We start from the raw sequence: 14,657 nt of genomic DNA on the forward strand, positions 1-14,657 counted from the left end.
CAGAAGTTACTCAGAAGTTCCTGGTGACACAGTTATAGAAGTGAGTTATTTATAATCATACTATTTGTTATCACCCAGATGAGGATGTGTTCCCTTTTTGAGTCTCAAGGTGTCATCTGGGGGAGTTTTTCATCATCACCGTCACCTCAGGCTTGATCATTAGAGCTAAATTTAAAATTTATGTCCAGAATTTATATATTTGTAAAGCTACTTTGTGACAAAGTCCATCGCTAAAAGCGCTCTACAAATAAAACTAAATTGAACTTGGTCCTATAAGCAGGGTTGCCATGTTCCACATATAAACTGCTCGTCTTGCAGATATTCTGTATAATGCAAATCAGAAATGTGCAGCACTGATGACGTGTTTCTCCTGAAAATTGGGGCTACATTTTCATATACTTGAAGACTGCAGTTTCAGTCTTTTGTGTTTGTTGGGTTTTTTTAAGGTTGTAGTTGAGGTCGGGAATTGTGGTGGAACCTGGCAACCTTCCCATGAGCTTTTGCGGGTTGTCCTTTACAGCTCGAAATAAAAGTAAAACTCCTTTGCTTATGTGACTTTCCGATTCACACATCTGAAGCGGGTGGCACGGTGGTGTAGTGGTTAGCGCTGTCGCCTCACAGCAAGAAGGTCCTGGGTTCGAGCCCCGGGGCCGGCGAGGGCCTTTCTGTGTGGAGTTTGCATGTTCTCCCCGTGTCCGCGTGGGTTTCCTCCGGGTGCTCCGGTTTCCCCCACAGTCCAAAGACATGCAGGTTAGGTTAACTGGTGACTCTAAATTGAGCGTAGGTGTGAATGTGAGTGTGAATGGTTGTCTGTGTCTATGTGTCAGCCCTGTGATGACCTGGCGACTTGTCCAGGGTGTACCCCGCCTTTCGCCCGTAGTCAGCTGGGATAGGCTCCAGCTTGCCTGCGACCCTGTAGAAGGATAAAGCGGCTAGAGATAATGAGATGAGAATGAGACATCTGAAGCGTCCTATAAAAAACCCAGAATCCTTTGCCTGCGGTTCGTACTTGTATTCGTTGAGGATGTACTGGATCTGTTCATCTGACTTCTTACCTGGAGTAAACTGAACTACAGCACTATATTTATCTGCGTTTTTGTTTGTGCCTCTGTCCTCACAGATCATTAAGAAGCTGATAGAGAGGAAACAGGCACAGATACGCAAGGTGTATCCTGGTCTGTCCTGTTTTAAGGAAGGTGTTCGCCAGATTCCCATCGAGAGCATTCCAGGCATACGTATGTTCTACCTCTGTTCGGGAGAAGTGTAGTGTAATCTTTATGTTCTGTTTTGATGAATTGTATTTATTTCTTGCTGTTTGTAGGTGAAACAGGCTGGAAACCTTTGGGGAAAAGGTAAGAGCTGAAATTGTTATTTTTCATTTCAGCGATCATAAATAAGCAAAAAAAAAGTAAAAATAAATGTAAAGTACTTCAGTATACTGAGCTGAGGACTTGGACAAATAGTGCAACAGCTAGAGCTGGGCGATACGACAAAAAAAAAAAAAAACGATACTCTGACATTTTACGATACATGATGTATATCATGAGATACATGTTTGCTCACAAACTGGAAGCAGTACAGTGTAGTGTATATACAATATATAATATATAAAGATGCCTTAAATGTCATTATAAGAAAAGATGCTATTAATAATAAAATTTGTCTATTATTCATTAACACATTTGTAATACACTGCAACTCCACTATAACAAACTCCTTGAGTGACATCCAAAGAGTTTGTTCTACCGAAAAGTTTGTAATAGTGAAATGGACCCACTTGTCACATCAAACACACGTTATTTGCGAAAATTTTGGCACATCCTCCTTGTCATGAATTTCTCCTTCCGAGTCACTATCGCAGTTCACTGACCGAGTTAAAGGATCATGAACGGAGGCAATGATTTCTTCGTCTGTTATGGAATTGATGGAGGTTACCGGTGTATCGCTGTCAGTGTCAACCCACTGACTCACTACGTTTTCTAAACCTTCACCATTCAGTTCATTCCTGCGTTGCAAATCACCAATGTTATTTGTGTTGCGGGGCAGGGGTGTAAAAATGCTGCCGGTGCACTTTAACTAGGTGTTAAGTTTAGCGATATCAACAGTCATTTCGTCCTTTTACAGATCCTTTGATCACTGTTCTCGATAATCATTAGTGATCGACACCTAAGCGGGGTCATGCTGTCTACCTGCCCGTGGTGATCCTGCTACAACTTCTTGTCCTTGATGAGGAGTTCAACTGAAGACAGCTACCTGAACCCACCAGATATCAGTATAGATCCACACGTCAACTTAAAAGGTCACACGGTTCTTGGGAACTCGCGTTCTAAGAACGAGCCATTCATGGCTACTACCAAGATCCAGCCCTTCATTCGCTCCAGCTCAACGTCGAAGGGCTTGCCAGAGCCAAACGTGATCTAATCTGACACCTTGAAGACCAAAACCATGTCGATGTTATCGTCTTGCAAGAAACACACTCTGAAGATGAAGACAAACTTACCATAGAAGGGTTCAATACCATTGACTTTATTGCTCACAAACACCATGGCATCACCTCATACACCTGTGAAGGCCTGAATGGCAAACTAGTTCGGAAATCCACAAACAACAACACCTGAGCGAGACTCATTAAGCCTTTATTTTGTGGCGTTAACTCATATTGTTAACTTGACTGCGAATTTGATTACTTATTGTTTGTCTCTGGTGGGAAGAGGAACTCATGGCTCAGTGTGTGTGTGTGTGTGTGTGTGTAAGCAGGCGAATGATGGATGTAATTGCAGGAAGAGTGTTTATTTACAAACAGGCAGGCACACAGTTCAAAAACATAAGACAAAGCCAGGGTCATGAAATGGGCAATGGTCACACGAGGCACAAACAGAATGGTAGAGGCAAAGACAAAAGGCAGAATCCAAATACACCAAACAAAGTCAAAACCAGAAAAACAACACCGATCCAAGGCTCGGTAATGTGAGACACTCGGTACAGTGCATATACTTCGTATGTTTAGAGAGTTCTGATAAGTGCATGCTGTGATTGTGCTCTAATCCAGAACAGGTGCATAGTAATATAATTAGTCCTAATGGCAATGCAGGCTCCAAGTGCCAATGTGCGTGGGCATTTCACAGTGATTTTTTATTTTTTATTTTTTTAAGACTCTGACTCATTGCCACTAAAGGTGGAGGAAGTGAATTTAGTTTGTTATATGCAAAAGTTTGTAATAAAAGAGTTTGTTATAGTGTGGTTACAGTATACATGTATGTTTTATTTTATTTTAAAAATATTTTAACAGTGAAGAGAAAATACTTTACACTTTATTTAGAAAATAAAGCACAATAATTTTAACATCAGCTACTTCCTGTCAGTTTGTAAATTTGTAAAAGAAAAGCTTATTGTGAAATAATTCATTGCAGTGTTCATTTTATGTCATCAGATCACTCAGCCCGAGTAAGCAGTCTGCTCTTGTGCTCCGAATAGCCTGTGTTTTGAGCAAAATATAATTTGCCACTCATTGAAGCAGTGAAGGTAAAAGCGTCTTTGGGAGAACGGGTGGACAGGCCGACAGACAAATCCCAAAATCTCGTTTGTAAAAACACAGGTCTTTTAATCTATAGGCTTAGAATGTTGAAAGTATTTACAGTCAAGCCGGAAAGTCTGCACACCCCTTTCACCTTCTCCACATTTTATTATGTTACAGACTTATTCTACAATAGATTGAGTTCATTTTTTGTCACAAAATTCTACACAAATAGCCCGTAATGACAAAGTGAAAGCAGGTTTTTAGAAAATATGCAATTTTACTGACAAAAGTTATTTAGGGGTTACATATCTGTACACACCCTTAGCCTAATACTTGGTTGATGCACCTTTGGCAGCAATTACAGCTTCAAGGTGTCTTGGGAAAGAAGTTACAAGCTTGGCACACTTGTTCCTGGACATTTTTGCCCATTCCTCTTGGTATATCCTTGCAAGTTCCATCAGGTTGGATGGGGAGCATCGGTACACAGCCATTTTCAGCTCCTTCCACAGATGTTCAATTGGATTCAGGTCTGTGCTCTGGCTGGGCCACTCAAGGACATTCACAGACTTTCTCCAAAGCCACTCCTTTGTTCTCTTGGCTGTGTGCTTCGGGTCGTTGTCATGTTGGAAGGTAAACCTTCACCCCAGTCTGAGGTCCAGAGCGCTCTGGAGCAGGTTTTCTTCAAGGATCTCGATGTACTTAGCTGCATTCATCTTTCCCTCTATCAGGACTAGTTGCCCCATTCCTGCTGCTGAAAAACATCCCCACATCATGATGCTGCCGCCGCCATGCTTCACTGTAGGGATGGCATTAGCTAGGTGATGAGTGGTGCCTGGTTTCCTCCAGACGTGACGCTTGGTATTCAGGCCAAAAAGTTCAATTTTGGTTTCATCAGACCAGAGAATCTGGTTTCTCATGGTTTGAGAGTCCTCTAGGTGCCTTTTGGCAAATTCCAAGCAGGCTGTCATGTGCATTTTTACTAAGGAGTGGCTTCTGTCTGGCCACTCTACCATAAAGGCTTGATTTGTGGAGTGCTGCCTGGATGGTTGATCTTCTGAAAGGTTCTCCCATCTCCACAAGGATACGCTGGAGCTCTGTCAGAGTGACCCTCGGGTTCCTGCTCACCTCCCTGGCCAAGGTCTGTCTTCCCCGATCGCTCAGTTTGGCCGGGCAGCCAGGTCTAGGAAGATTCTTGGTGGTTCCAAACTTCTTCCATTTATGAATGATGGTGGCTGTGCTCTTTGAGACCTGTAAAGCTGCAGCAATTTTTCTGCACCCTTCTCCAGATCTATGCCTTGACACAATCCTGTTTCTGAGGTCTGCAGATTATTCCTTTGACCCCCTGGCTTGGAGTTTGCTCTGACATGCACTGTCAACTGTGGGACCTTATATAGGCAGGTGTTGGCAATCCCCAATCATCTCATCTCATCTCATTATCTCTAGCCGCTTTATCCTTCTACAGGGTCGCAGGCAAGCTGGAGCCTATCCCAGCTGACTACGGGCGAAAGGCGGGGTACACCCTGGACAAGTCGCCAGGTCATCACAGGGCTGACACATAGACACAGACAACCATTCACACTCACATTCACACCTACGCTCAATTTAGAGTCACCAGTTAACCTAACCTGCATGTCTTTGGACTGTGGGGGAAACCGGAGCACCCGGAGGAAACCCACGCGGACACGGGGAGAACATGCAAACTCCGCACAGAAAGGCCCTCGCCGGCCCCGGGGCTCGAACCCAGGACCTTCTTGCTGTGAGGCGACAGCGCTAACCACTACACCACCGTGCCGCCCCAATCCCCAATCATGTCCAATCAATTGAATTTACCACAGGTGGACTCCAATTAAGCTGTAGAAACATCTCAAGCAGTATCAACGGAAACAAAATGCACCTCAGTTCACTTTTGGGTGTCGTATCAAAGGGTGTGCACACGTGTACATATATTTAACATTTTGATTTTTAATAACTTAGCACAAATGTCTAAAAACCTGCTTTCACTTTGTCATTACGGGCTATTTTGTGTAGAATTTTGTGACAAAAAATGAACTCAATCTATTGTAGAATAAGTCTGTAACATAATAAAATGTGGGGAAGGTGAAAGGGGTGTGCAGACTTTCCGGCTTGACTGTATATGCTTTTAGTAACATACAACATACCCAGAGCAGTCTGAGGAGCAGTTGGGGGTTAGGTGCCTTGCTCAAAGCACCTTCAGCCATTCCTGCTGGTCCAGGGAATCAAACCAGCAACCTTTTGGTCCCAAAGCTGTATCTTTAACCTTTTAGGTTAACTATTAGGGTTGTTTTTTTTTTCATATTCCAAATCAAAGGTTTGGGATTTGAGAGTTATTAGGATGAGTTGTGTAACCTGAATTACTCACATGCTTCAGTGTGTGTTTATGGTGTCTGTTGGTTTGTTACAGCAAAGAGGTGAAAGATCCAGATCAGCTGTGTAGCACCTTAAAAACCATTCTACAGCAGGTCAAGGTGATAGACTTACTCCACATATTTGACCATTTCTAAATCCTCTGTGCAGATTTTTTAATGACCGTGTGTGTGTGTGCATGTGTGTGTGCGTGGATGTGTGTGCGCGTGCTCTTTTCCTTCAGTCCCACCAGAACGCATGGCCCTTTATGGAACCTGTAAAGAAGAATGATGCACCTGGTTATTACCAAGTCATTCGTTTTCCAATGGGTATGAACGATTTCATTAGCACACCATTCAGTTACATTCGTCCTCAGTGATGAATGTTTCTTCTACACATCACTCCTGGGACGCAGGTTTCTCTCAACTGCTACTGCTTTGCTTAAACTTCACGCAGTGCAATGGTTTTGAAGCGAGTTAATTGGACTTTCAAACCCAAGTAACCTCAAGCTAAAGATGGTGTCTGATATACACGTGCACGTGTTGTCCTGAGAGTTGTACACATTACATTTTACACACGCAGGAATGTTTAAAATGGTCGTCTTTGATTTATGTTGTTGTTTTCAGTGAGCAGAAGGTTTCTCGAACCTCACTGCATGCTTGTGACACATCTTTGGAATGGTGTCGGACAGACACTACAGCTTTAGAGAAATGTATAAATCAGGTCCCTGATGAACCAAAGAAAAATCCCCTGAGAAGACATGAGCAAGAGACCTTCAAAGTGAAGCCATCCTCTTCTGGGCGACACCTAGATTATAAATAACTCTATTTCCACAGTTGTATACTATAAAGTAAACAAGTACTGAGTATGTTGAAAGGACGTTCGATATGAACATCATCTTTTTGTCCATCTATTAAGTTTAATATATAGATATTTACGGGCGGCACGGTGGTGTAGTGGTTAGCGCTGTCGCCTCACAGCAAGAAGGTCCGGGTTCGAGCCCCGTGGCCGGCGAGGGCCTTTCTGTGCGGAGTTTGCATGTTCTCCCCGTGTCCGCGTGGGTTTCCTCCGGGTGCTCCGGTTTCCCCCACAGTCCAAAGACATGCAGGTTAGGTTAACTGGTGACTCTAAATTGAGCGTAGGTGTGAATGTGAGTGTGAATGGTTGTCTGTGTCTATGTGTCAGCCCTGTGATGACCTGGCGACTTGTCCAGGGTGAACCCTGCCTTTCGCCCATAGTCAGCTGGGATAGGCTCCAGCTTGCCTGCGACGCTGTAGAAGGATAAAGCGGCTACAGATAATGAGATGAGATGAGATGAGATATTTACTCAGGGTCTAAAAGCGGCAGTCCTGATCAGTGTTGCCAGATTGGGCGGTTTTAAGTGCATTTTGGCGGGTTTTGAACATATTTTGGGCTGGAAAACGTCAGCAGTATCTGGCAACACTGGTCCTGATGAGTTGATGAGCAAAATATTTGCAAATCTGTGTTCGAGCCCCTGTATGTTGTAGTGTTTTACCTGCTCCTTATTCAACCCTTTAAAAGTCACGATGTATACCAGAACTGTGATTTATATACAATAGGAAATTGTTCCTGTGCATAAATACTTAAATGTTTTTCCATTGTGCCCCTTTTTACTGTTGTGTAGACTTGAAGACTATGAGTGAGCGCCTGAAGAGTCGCTACTACACCACAAGGAAGCTGTTCATGGCGGACATGCAGCGGATTTTCACTAACTGTCGGGAGTACAACCCTCCTGAAAGCGAGTACTACAAGTGTGCTAACCTGCTGGAGAAGTACTTCTACATTAAGATTAAAGAGGCGGGCCTTATCGACAAGTAGAACAGCCTGAACACTCTAAGGGGATCTGCCTCACCTTTTTTTTTTTTTTTTAAATCCCTTTCTTGCACTTTTTTTCTTCAGTGGCACTTGTCAGACTTTGTTGGCTTGAGCTCTTTCCAACATGAAAGATTTTACAGCTCGGAACCCGTTTCCATAAAACTGGTTGTAGCACAAAAACTGTACATCAGCAGAGCTTCAAAACTCTGATAGGCTATAGATGATGTTAGCGAGATGTGTACGTGTGTGTAGTCTGCCCAAGGACATCTTGGTGTGTACATAGCGTCCATCATGTTTCTGAAACATTACCCCTGCCAAAAACACAACATTTCACGTGTGAGTGAGAACCTGTGTACGTAAACCAACTTTAAAATAATAGCTGTATATTTTCTATGGTAGAGAATTTGTCATCATGTACATGAACATACTTTATACGTCATGCAAGTGACATTATTCAAAAAAGCCACATACTTCTGCTACATTTTCTATGTAAAAATCTGCACTTATTATTTAAAGAAATTGCGATAAATACAAGCATTTGTAAGATAAGATGAAGGTCTGTTGGAAAAAAAAATGCACCGAGTGGTTGGTTGTTGCTCTGCATTGCACAGGATTTGGAAAGTCTTACTGTGTGTTTTTGGTCTTAACTTCTATCCAAGTGATGAAAAAATACAACCTTGTAGTTAAAGGCAACAACAAAAGAAAATGTGCAATAACTCATAGATTTGTTGTTTTGTAAAATGTTTGTACTTTTAAATATTTAGGAAGAGATGGAGTTTGTATTGTTATTTTATATAATTATTAAAACTTTAGATCAACCAAACCTGGGAAATTGAACTTGTGACTTTCTAGTCATTCGTATAGAACATACTGGCAAAGTCATCTGTGATAATAATGAATGTAATCGAGTCATCCGTTTAGTCCAGGTTGGTACAGGACACGACCTCTTTCACTGCAGTTCAAACGGTTGGCTGATTCCCAAGAAAACAAAAATTATTTTTAAGAAATAATAATTGATTATCTGTGGTTAATTAATCTCGCGCTGAAAATGAGAGAAATTTTAACCTTTTAATAAAAGTACATTTATTCTAAGAAAATATTAAAAATCCTTTAAAACAGGTTTTAAAAAAATGCTTGGCATAAATATTTTAGCAAACCCGTGTGTCACATTCATTGGCACGTTTGCATTTAGTACTTTAGCAACGTTCCTTTAACATTAACAACATAACAGCACTGAGAATCCTAGAAAGCTTGATGATTCAGGCGGGCTTCTGTCGGCATCGGAACACAGAACCGGGGTGTGGTGTGCTAAAGTTAATTTGACAATGCTGGCTTTGTAATTCTGAAACCTCCACCCTCCTTCCTGTCCAAGGCCTCTTTTGTGGCTGGTCCAAACAGTGACACCAAAACACATGGCCCTTTCTTGGGAGGTCGACGTCTGCAGACTGATGGAACGGCCCTAATGGAACAGAAGAATAGCTATCGTACTGCCAGTGTGCGTCACACATGATGCAATATTATGGGACTTAACCAGGGAGTTACCAGTCCATCCACATCTGGGTGTAGTGCTTCACCTAGTGACACAAGCACTGAATGATTAGGAGTACCCTGTTCATTGAACCAAACTCGTAATAATACACTATATGGCCAAAAGTGTACACCTCGCCATCACACCCAGATGTGCTTCTTATCGAACATCTCATTCCAGATTTACTCTCCTGTACTGTTATAATGAGCTCCACTCTTCTGGCAAGGCTGTTCACTAGATTTTGGGATGCGGCTATGAGGATTTGTGTTCATTCAGCTACACGAGCATAAGTGAGCTCAGACACCGATGTTGGGTGAGGAGGTCTGGAGTGCAGTCAGTGTTCAGTGGTGTTGATTTCAGCCAGGGCTCTGTGCAGGAGTTCTTCCACTCTAAATTTAACACACCACGTCTTCATGGAGCTCACTTTATGCGCAGGGCGTGATGGTCAGGTGTCCACACCATGTACATGTACCTTCAATCAAGTCCTCACCGTGTACTAATTTGTTTATCCGACTAGGAGTAAATATAACTAGTTTGTAGATTTGATGAGTAGGTTAGTTAGTTAATCTGATCCTGCCAGCACAGATCCGATGATCATATTTCATGAAATCTAACTGAAACTGCAACTGCATTCCTGATCATTGTCAGAGTTCCACCAACTTACAAATTCCACTTTATCTTCTGAACACTAGTCTTAGCCCTTGACTTGACTGACCACTGGACACTCTTACATCCATCCGTTATCGATACTCCTTATCTGTCAGGGTCAAGGGGGAAGCTGGAGCCAATCCCAGCTGACTTCAGGTGAGCTGGGGTACACCCTGGGCAGGTTGCCAATCTATCACAGGGCTTACACAGAGACGAACCATCACACTTGCATTTCACACCTACGGGCAATTAAGAGTTGACCAAATCCGCATGTCTTTGGACTGTAGGAGGAAACCGTAGCACCTGGAGGAAACCCAAGCAGGCCCAGGGAGAACATGCAAACTCCATACAAGAAAGGCCCCGGTCAGCTGTGAGGTTCAAACCTAGAACATTCTTACTGTGAGGTGACCATGCTAACCACATTCGGATTACATATAGAAAATATAGTTACATCACCACAATCTGAAGCTACCTCATCTCATTTAAAATGCATCTTAGGTCACAATATTTGCACTTTGCTATACGACTGCATCACTTGAAAAATGGAATGTAAATGTTTAAATTGGTAACATTCCAAGCTGCATGGAAAAAGAGCCTTCTGAGCTATCAAAAGGTGATAAGACTGCTAAATCAACATGTCCTACATCCTAGATTAATCCTACATTCTCATTTAATCCTTGTAGCAAAATTTAATTATGAATAAGACCACCACAGACGCATACATACCATTAGTATATAGTAGTGATGAATTTTTTTCAGTGACAAAATTGAAAACATTAGGTACAAAATTCAGACTACTAAATTAAGCCAATTTGATAAACCCTGTAGATAAGAATATAACTATATTAGACCAGCTGTTAGAATGTTTTATTCCCCTTCAAGAAACAAGACTAATTTTACTAATTTCCTCATCAAAATCATTAAATTGTGTATTTACCTACTAATTTCTTCAAACAGATAATACCAGAAGCAATCAAACAACTTCTAAAAATAATCAATTTCCCTTAGCATTGGCTGTATACCCAAATTCTTTAAACTAGCAGTTATCAAGCCCCGATGAAAAAAACCCTGACCTTGACTTGACCCCTGTCACCTGTCCAATTATAGGCCAATATCAAACCTCCCCTTTATCTCCAAGATCTTAGACAAAGGTAGTAGCATAGCAGTTATGCTCATATCTACATGGGAATAACATTAATGAAATCCATCATACTGGATTTATGCCTCATTATAGCACAGAAACAGCACTGGTTAAAGTAGTAAATGACCTACTATTGGCCTCTGATCAGGGTTGTATCTCCTTGCTAGTGCTGCTTGACCTTAGCAGATTTTGACACCACAGATCATGACATCCTTCTAGATAGACTAGAAAATGGCGTTGGAGTGAAGGGAACGGCCCTCTCCTGACTCAGGTCTTATTTAACTGATTGTTATCAGTTTTTTTTATGTAAATGGTGACTTCTCTATGCATACTAAGGTAAAGTTTGGTGTTCCACAAGGTTCTGTCTTTTTTTTTTTAATATATGTTCCCTCTGGCTGATATTATTCGTAAGCATGGTATTAGTTTCCACTGTTATGCTGATGACACACAGTTGTAAGTTTCTGCAAAACCTGATGAGAGACACCAGCTTAATGAAAGTGAGGAATGTATAAAGGACATTAGACACTGGATGCTTATTAACTTCCTTCTGCTTAACTCTGGCAAGACTGAAGTACTTGTACTCGGACCACATGCAGCTAAGTAGGTTTTCTGATTACACAGTAACTCTGGATGGCCTTTCTGTTTCTTCACGTGCAGCAGTAAAAGACCTCGGGGTGATCATTGACTCCAGTCTTTCATTGGAAGCCCATGTAGAGAATATTACTAGGATGGCTTTCTTTCATCTCAGATATATTGTTAAGATAAGACATGCCACTACATGATGCAGAAGAACTAGTTCCTGCTTTTGTTACCTCTAGGTTGAATTATTGTAATGCCTTACTGTCTCAATACTCCAGTAAGTCAAGAATGCAGCAGCAAGAGTCCTTACTAGAACCCAGAGGGGAACTGTCAGGGCCTTCTAGGCCTTATATCAGCATTTCAAATGTTGTATTTAATTTTGTTCATAATTTAATTATAATTATTCTCTTCTAATTTGGCCTCATTTCCTATCAAATGTGCTTCAGAAATGAAAGGGTTACTGTCCTGAAAACATTAAAATCGAGTTATCCAATGAGATTGTTTTGTTTTGTTTGTTGTCTCTAGGCTGAGAAGAGTTTAGAGCTGCTCACTCATTGGTTAGGACTTCATTGCCGGGACAGAAGGCCATGGCAGTATATGTTTATGTAGGAAGTGAGGGATGAATTAACCAATCAGATTTTGATTTATAGTGGGAGGGACCAAAAATTTATCACCCTCCGCCTTCTCAAAGGCCAATGAGTAACCGCAAGTCAGCGCCATCAGCGCAGCAGTGAAGTCACCTTCCAGTCGGTGTAGCGCTCATCAGTAGTGTTAGCAAATGCTAATAAAGCAGTCAGGTCAGTGCTATCGAGAGGAAGTAGCACAGGCTAACGACCAAGAAACTAGGATTTCTGTCTCCAGACTCTTCTTCCATGCATATGTAGCAATGTTGGAATTTCATATGAATAAAGGGTTGGTTTTTTTTGTGAACTTCCCCAAAATTATTGTGAAATATGTTAATTTGCTGGGTTCTATTAATGGTTCCACTACTGTTTGATACCACTGATCATTCCATTCTTCTGGATAGACTAGAAAATGTTGTGGGAGTTAAGGGAACGGCCCTCTCCTGGCTCAGTTCTTATTTAACTGATCGCTATCAGTATGTTGATATAAATGGTGATTTTTCTTGACGTACTGAGGTAAAGTTTGGTGTTCCACAAGGTTCTGTCTTGGGTCCACTGCTTTTTTCTCTATATATGTTACCTCTGGGTGATATTATTCGTAAACATTGTATTAGTTTCCACTGTTATGCTGATGACACACAGTTGTATGTTTCTGCAAAACCTGATGAGAGACACCAGCTTAATAGAATTGAGGAATGTGTGAAGGACATTAGACACTGGATGCTTATTAATTTCCTTCTGCTTAACTCTGACGAGACTGAAGTACTTGTATTAGGACCACATGCAGCTAGAAGTAAGTTTTCTGATTCCACAGTAACTCTGGATGGCCTTTCTGTTTCTTCACGTGCAGCAGTAAAAGACCTCGGAGTGATTATTGACCCCAGTCTTTCATTCGAAACTCACACTGATAACATCACCCGGATAGCTTTCTTTCATCTCAGAAATATTGCTAAGATAAGAAATTTAATGTCACTACATGATGCGGAAAAACTAGTTCATGCTTTCGTTCCCTCCAGGTTGGATTATTGTAATGCCTTACTGTCTGGATGTTCCAATAAGTGCATAAACAAGCTCCAGTTAGTTCAGAATGCAGCAGCAAGAGTCCTTACTAGAACTAGAAAATATGACCACATCACGCCTGTCTTATCCACACTGCATTGGCTCCCAATCAAATTTCATATTGATTATAAAATACTACTATTGACCTTTAAAGCACTGAATGGTCTCGCACCACAGTACCTGAGTGAACTTCTGCTCCTCTATGACCCGCCACTCCTACTTAGATCAAAAGGTGCAGGCTATCTGCTGGTACCTCATATAGTGAAGGCTACATCAGGGGGCGGAGCCTTTTCTTACAAAGCCCCACAGTTATGGAACAGCCTTCCAAGTAGTGTTCGGGAATCAGACACAGTCTCAGCGTTTAAGTCGCTGCTGAAAACATATTTAGTCAAACCTTTTGTTAATGGTTTTATTAGGTAAAGGAGTAGATCCAGAAGGTCGTCAGGCATGGAGTGTTTTGGTAAACTGGGATGTATGGATGCTGTGTCGTCCCCCCCCCCCGGGTTTGTTAATGGTGGAGTGGCTGGCTGTTTTATGTCTCAGGACTTCCTCACATCTACTACCTCCTGGCTGATCCTGCTGGAGTCCCTGCTTGCACTTGCTGCACAATGTACACCACCTTAAATCCCCACCATACAAAAACATACCTATTAATCTTATTTCTCTCCCACCCTCGTTCTGTTCATGTACACATTAAGATACCAGTGATCATGACTCCGTCTGCCATGCAGACCTGATCCATCCTGATGGACCCACTTATACTTGGAACCCCCTTCACTTGAAAATCACTTACTGTTGCCCCACATGGACAGCCAACAGATCACCATGAAATTACTGTGGATCGTACCACACAGACAGCCTAAAGTTTACACTCAAGTCTCAATCATTGAACAATTGCCAACTTCAGTTTGGTATGAGAGGCTTAAACTTGGCACTCTAATGATGCTCATGAAGTCCCTTTCAACACACATCACTTATACATGTTATAGAAGTGAAAGGATTTATCCACCCGCTGTCACACAGATGAGGATGGGTTCAGGTTTGGGTCCGGTTACTTTTAAGGTTTGTTCCTCTTATCTCAAGGAGTTTTTCCTCAACATCGTCACCTCTGGTTTGCTCATTCGGGAAACACTTGAATTAAAATGTTATATCCAGCTTTCTGTGAAGCTGCTTCGTGACAATATCCATTGTTAAAAGCCCTTACACAAGACAATACACAGTACTCAGCCATAAATCCACAAATTTATGTCTGCCTAACAAGTACTCAATAATAGTACCAACATCAGCTAAGAACTTGGGTCAAGGCAAGGTCAAAAGTCAAAGTCCTTCCCACGCCTTACAGTACCTGGTATTCCTAGGCAG

The 14,657-nt window shown here is 41.9% G+C and overlaps 1 protein-coding gene across 1 annotated transcript in view; it reads left to right on the plus strand.

Annotated features, from left to right (window-relative positions):
* Positions 1-8,511, plus strand: part of kat2b (K(lysine) acetyltransferase 2B) — a 76,467-nt gene extending 67,956 nt beyond the window's left edge. Inside the window, exons 14-18 of the mRNA XM_060904973.1 lie at positions 1,121-1,235; positions 1,322-1,352; positions 5,940-6,003; positions 6,126-6,210; positions 7,527-8,511. Of these exons, the coding sequence (XP_060760956.1) occupies positions 1,121-1,235; positions 1,322-1,352; positions 5,940-6,003; positions 6,126-6,210; positions 7,527-7,720 (489 nt within the window). The 3' untranslated portion in view covers positions 7,721-8,511. The remainder of the gene's footprint in view (positions 1-1,120; positions 1,236-1,321; positions 1,353-5,939; positions 6,004-6,125; positions 6,211-7,526) is intronic.
* Positions 8,512-14,657: the final 6,146 nt, after the last annotated feature.

This window comes from Neoarius graeffei, chromosome 22, assembly GCF_027579695.1.
Source record: "Neoarius graeffei isolate fNeoGra1 chromosome 22, fNeoGra1.pri, whole genome shotgun sequence".
Classification (NCBI taxonomy): domain Eukaryota; kingdom Metazoa; phylum Chordata; class Actinopteri; order Siluriformes; family Ariidae; genus Neoarius; species Neoarius graeffei.